This window comes from Ceratosolen solmsi, unplaced genomic scaffold, assembly GCF_000503995.2.
Source record: "Ceratosolen solmsi marchali unplaced genomic scaffold, CerSol_1.0 scaffold47, whole genome shotgun sequence".
NCBI classification, from domain to species: Eukaryota; Metazoa; Arthropoda; class Insecta; order Hymenoptera; family Agaonidae; genus Ceratosolen; species Ceratosolen solmsi.
Window position 1 is genome coordinate 7,991,699 of NW_011948419.1, and position 6,157 is coordinate 7,997,855.

General features: G+C 22.7%; 1 protein-coding gene across 1 annotated transcript; it reads right to left on the reverse strand.

The window, feature by feature from the left end:
- Positions 1–561: 561 nt before the first annotated feature.
- LOC105360650 (putative fatty acyl-CoA reductase CG8306) lies at positions 562–4,736 on the reverse strand. Its single transcript, XM_011497612.1, has 7 exons — positions 4,452–4,736; positions 3,464–3,715; positions 2,784–3,033; positions 2,184–2,376; positions 1,692–1,931; positions 1,353–1,610; positions 562–1,041 (listed from the first exon to the last, which is right to left on the reverse strand). The coding sequence occupies exons 1-7, from the start codon at positions 4,641–4,643 to the stop codon at positions 903–905; spliced, it is 1,524 nt and encodes a 507-aa protein (XP_011495914.1). The 5' UTR covers positions 4,644–4,736; the 3' UTR covers positions 562–902.
- Positions 4,737–6,157: the final 1,421 nt, after the last annotated feature.

Here is a 6,157-nt window from a genome sequence, read left to right on the forward strand (position 1 = left end):
TTAATCTAATTTTAATTTCATATTTATTCATAAATAAATTACTTAAACCATTTTTGTATTTTTATTAAAAAAATTTCAGTCTTATATGCATTCAATTAAAAAATGATTAAGATTTTTTGTATATCAATTTGAAATATACACGATATTAAAAGTTTTTTATTGAAGGAAAAGATTTCAATGTTAATAGCAATCGTTTGATAAACTTAAAATATCGGCAACATAGATATTTCGGTTATATTCTTTTAAATTTTTTTATAGTCAACTTAGTTTTATATTAAATTGAATAAAAATTATTTTAAATTAAAACATTTTATGAAAATCATAGCTTTCTTTTATTCATGCATTATTTGAATAATATTATAAGTGAAGTATAAAATATAAAAATGTGTATACATTTCTTAACCAATTACAAATTAATCTAATTAGAAATTAATAATAAATTAATGGAAATAAAGAAAATACACAGATGATTTCTATGATAAACCAGATACATTAAAATAAATAAATGATCATTAGCCGATTTTAAGGTTTTTTTCCATTTGAGATAAAAATATAAAAATTCTTAAACTCGACCCAAACATTTTCTTTATATCTTCTATAATTATTTCGATTAACTGTATTCATACAATACAGAGATCAGTGCTAATAATCATAATAATGGTAAAAGCAAGCATTAACTGAATATTATGTTGAAGTACAATGATTAATAATGTAAGTATAAATTCTTAAAATTGTAAGGCACTATAAGTGTATTATTTTCAGTTGTAACATGTTTTTTGACCTTCCAAATAATCAATATTTTTTAGATAACCTTAGATCATTCATCATATAATATTTATTACCTTGCAACATTCTATGAATTTTGAAAGGTATTATAGGTGGACAGAGTAGACATTTTTTATTTATAATAGATTTAAAATGAAATATGCTATTGGAACTATCATACCAGTTTGACTCCAACCTAATCCACAAGAAGCTTTAACGATCCACCAAATAAAAGATAGAATGATTACTTTTAATAATAAATGAATTATAAGCAATCTGAAACAATTATAAATTATAATAATTACATAACAATAGAATTACTATAGAGAATATAACATTCTATAAAGAATATTATATTTAAAAATATAAATTAATTTTTATTTACAAGAACAATTGAAACTGAACTAGCGATTACTTTTCCATAATTTCATTAAATTCTGTATAATTAAATTTTATTTACTTTATATTCTTACAAATTTGGTGGAATAAATTTGATTTTTCTTTCCATAAAAACTATTAATACTACATGGTAATAAAATGAGATATTTCTTACTATAAATGTTTTTGAAAGGTAATAAATGTCTTACATTTTATCCTTTCTTTTAGCTTTGTTTAACGTTTTTAAAGGTTCATTGTGCAAATATATTCTAACTCCCTTTGTTAAATCAATAAAATATGTTTCCCAATCAATGGTTTTAATATCTAAAGTAAATTTTTCTTTATCTACTTCAGAAAGTGTTTCATATAATTCCAAAGTATGATTATTGTAAAACTTCCATTCTGAAAAAATAAATTTTTCCAATCGTTTTAAGGATTCATTGACGTTGGTGTGAAGTCGAACTAACCTAAAAAAATAATTTTAAATAAACTTTTTTATTTAATAAATTCATTGTAGTAATTTTAATAATGATTTAAATATGACTAACATGGGTCTTCCACCAGATATGCGAATAATTGTATCTAAAATATAAGCCGGTATCATATGTACAAAAAATGCAGAGATTCTAAACCAAAACAAAGATGGAAGTAATTTTAAATTTGGATACCATATAGCACTAGCTAATGGATAACTATGTAAGTATATATTAATCTTATCTGAAACAGCGGCCCACTTGAAAGGTGTACATGTACTTGATGTCAAATGATAAACTTTCACTGCTTTCAGTCTAGAACAAAACAAATAAACAATTCTAATACCATTTTAAATAAACAGCATTTTAAATTTTCAGAATTTAGCAAATAAATTTTACAAAAAATAAAAATAATTAAATTATAAATTCGTAATAATTTATTACCTTCTATTGTTTATATTTAATCTAATATAAACATTTTAACAAGTATTGTAAAATATTAATTGTAAATATTTATCGTTGAATTGAAGATTACTTTTATTCTATATCTTTGATTATTATGCTCACCCATCTCGCTCAATGATATATGCTGCTATTACGAGACTATTGACTACAATATCAACTGGAATGTAGTCATAAATTAAATCTTTAGCTACTGGTAAACGTCGAACTATTCCTTTACTTGCTCCCATTAAAAATCCTTGTGGCCCATTTTTGGAGATAGTCCACCCTGGAATTGGCTCTTTCCAAGCTCCTACAACTACAAAAAATATAGATAAAGATATATTGAATAATATAGATATAAATTTATATAATTTTAATTTGGATAGGTTATAAGCGTATTTATAACATATTTCTCTGATTTAATACAGTAAGCAGATTCTGAATAGACAATTATTATAAATGAAAATGAATATCATTGATTATTTTCATAAGTACATTCAATATAAATATATATTTAATAATAAATGCAATAAATACCAGCTATCTATTATAAAATATAAAAACAATTAAAATAAAAAATAATTACTTCAACAAATAAAAATACAGAATACACATTTTTTATAACTGATTGTACTTATTAAATAAATAAGTTCATTAAATACAGTTATCGTTTTCATGATTTGAATTAAATAATAAATACACTTTTTTAAAACATATATTTACTCATAGATGGTCGAATAATTACTGCTGGCAACTTTGAATTTGCTATTTCATGTTCAGCCAAATGTTTTGTAAAGGTATATGGATTGGGATGATCTTTTATTATATCTGCCGTTGCTTCATTTAATTCATTATCATTTAATTCTTTAACTTGCTTTAAAAGTTCGTTAACATCCGTAGGTGCTGGATAAATATGTTCATAAACCTCTTTCAGCATTGAATTTACATAGGCACTAGAGACATGGATTAAAGCCTAAAGTAAATAGTGCCATGATTAATAAACACATTTAATATATTATTCACAATATTTCTCATTTTAAAATAAAATAAAAAATAATAAAATTGAACTTTAAATATAAATCACATAATACTTATAAATATTTTTATCTAAGTATAAAATAAATTTGAATTTATAGTGATTTAAAATAAATGCCTAGAATTAAAAAAGAGTATCAAAATCATATGTACATAAATTATAATATTTTGTTCAGTTTAACATTTGATAAATACCATTATTTATAAATTTTTAAAAGTTAAAAGAAAAATTTGTTATAATTTTATATTGTACATATTTTACTGGTTATATTAGAATAAGAATTAATTTATAAAATAATTTTAACAATAATAAATAGGGAGAAGTACCAAATGTAAGCAACATTAGAACACTTTAAAAATTTATTGACCTTGAGATTTCTTAATTCTTGACAAAATTCTACCACTCGTCTTGTACCAAGTAAATTAATATTGACTGTAGATTTTAAGTCGGCTTGAAAATCCAATGTAGCTGCTGAATGGAAAACAATTTGAATATGTTCTACTAATGCTAATCTATCCTCGGAAGATAATCCTAGATGATCCTCTCCAACATCACCACCAACTGGTATCAACTTTTTGAAAAGTGCAGTCTGTCCTTCTTGTTTAATTTTATCAAATACCTAAATGCATAATTTCTTTTAAATTATTAACATAATATTACAATAGGATATATTAAAAGATAAAACTAAAATAATAAATTGGATTATAATTAAATATGATTTAGCCATTACTATTTACTAATCATGCGGTAATATAAAATTTATTAATTGTTATAAGCATTTTGTATCCTGATAAATATTTCTATATGATAATCTTAATTTTAAAGTGAAAAATTAATACAAATTTTATATTATAAATTATAAAAAAAATAAAGAAATAAGCAATGTAAGAAATAAGAATGAAATATTTCAATAAATTGGATAAAATAAGGTTTATAAAATTGAAATAAATAAATGGATTGTTTTTATTCAAAATTTAAAATCAATAAAAATGTTATAAACATTTAAACTTTGTCAAGAAAATATAGTGAAAATAAATTTATTATTTAAAGAAAACAGAGCAAAAGTATAAATAATTCATTATATTATAATAAAATTATGAAAATTATTTATTAACTATATTAAATGTAAACAAAATAAGGATTAGACATTTAATAGGAAAAATTATTATTAACGACTTTAAATTTTTTTTTAAATTATAATGAATAATATTAAATTAAATGTTTTGATTTGGCATGATAGACCAGTGGAAATTTGATGGAAGTAAGTTGAACGTTAAAAAGAAATGTTTGCATCAACATTTCCAAAAGCTCATTATTAATCACTTTTTTATGCAAACGTATATGATTCTACTCACGGAGTTGTTGATGACGTCTTGCATTCTATCTTGAGCATTCTTGCCTTTTCTCGGCCTTATCAATATGTAGATATTTTTGACATCGGGACAACAGCGAAGTATCTTCTCTATGACGGAAATACCGAGAAAACCAGTGCCGCCGGTTACAAAGATATTTTTACTATTATAAAATTCTGCTACTTGTGATGACATGTTTCAAAATTAGAGCCTCTACTTAATATAAAATAATAGGTACAAAGATATAAGCAAAAGCCAAAAGCTTATGTTGGACGCTTATATCTTAATAATTGCAATTAACCACGATGTATAAATTATTGTATTTTGCACTGATGAGCAGCTTATATTCAACAAATGAATCAAAGCAACGTACCAATCACCAATAATACACTGATCGTTCTGTATACGCGAATAGCTAAAGAAATTATATCATAAAATACCAAGACTTGTACGCGGCGGCGGCACTGCCGGTACTACTCTTATTTACTAAGCAGTGCTACTATTAAGTATAAGCATTACTAGCCGGGAGTCTTAACTGTTAAGACGGTGAAAAGAGTGATGCGCATGCGATGTAATACGTCCCCTGACTCCTAAACAATTTACGCATGCGGACTCCGCTACTAGAACGTCGACTATGTTATGCGAGAGAAAGTAATGTTTTATGAAAATAACGTAAAGCGTGAGTTTATGACACTTTAATTTAATTTTACTCATGACAATTTAAGGCTGTTCAAATGTATCTCATGTTTAGTGTTTATTAATTAAATATAAATGCTGTATAAAATTTTCGATTCTGAAAAACATAAATTTTTTTTATAATTTAAAATATGAAAATTTTAATACTGAATATAAAAAGTATTTTAATAACTAAAAAAAATTATTTCTGTACAAAATTGGTTTATTGCTATATCTAAATTATATTTTACTGCAGTTTTAGAAAATTAAAATTTACTTTACAAAAATAATGATTCATAGTTTATTATTGATTTAAAATATTTATACACAATGTTTATATGTAACTTAAGACATATAATGTAATTAGAACAAGAAAAACAAATTTTTAATTAAATTTAAGTTAATTTAAATTACTTATATTCTAAATATATGAAGATTACATTAATTAAAAATATTATAATTTTTTTTTTTTTTGCAATATATGTTTATATTAATAAATGGGTCCCTATCACAAATATTTTCAATTAAAATCGTAACCGACTGAAAAATTCGTGTAAAATCATCGATATAAACTTCAGAGTTGTACGATACATTTAAAAACACTATTTATTAATGCAGATCTAATATTATAATAATAATTTAATTTTGTACAATTTTAAAATAAATTCAGAATGCCATTATTATAAAGATAAAATGTTTAATATTTATTTTAAATAATATTATTATCCTTGTATACACATTGGTTATCTGACCCAATAGGATATTTGAAAATAAATATATTTTCCATTTTTTAAATAATTATTTCAAATAATTACGGTTAAATTAAACAAAATTTAGGCAATTAATTAGAAAAAGACCAAGGAACTTAACATTTTCAACATCTTCAAGTATAATAGCAAATAACAACTTAAATAGTAGTATTTTGCAAAAAATTGTATTCTAAATTAGATTTTCTAAGGAATTTCAATAACCTACTGTTTTTAACAACCATATAAAATAAAGATATTTATAGTTTAATTTTTATAAATACAAAA

Excerpts from the sequence above, each read along its gene's own strand:
- LOC105360650 (XM_011497612.1), bottom strand. The coding sequence starts at position 4,643 with ATGTCATCACAAGTAGCAGAATTTTATAATAGTAAAAATATCTTTGTA. Across the intron at positions 3,716-4,451 it reads AAGACGTCATCAACAACTCC|GTATTTGATAAAATTAAACA; the intron begins GTGAGTAGAATC and ends TTATGCATTTAG. Across the intron at positions 2,377-2,783 it reads AATTATTCGACCATCTATGA|TTGTAGGAGCTTGGAAAGAG; the intron begins GTAAATATATGT and ends TATTTTTTGTAG.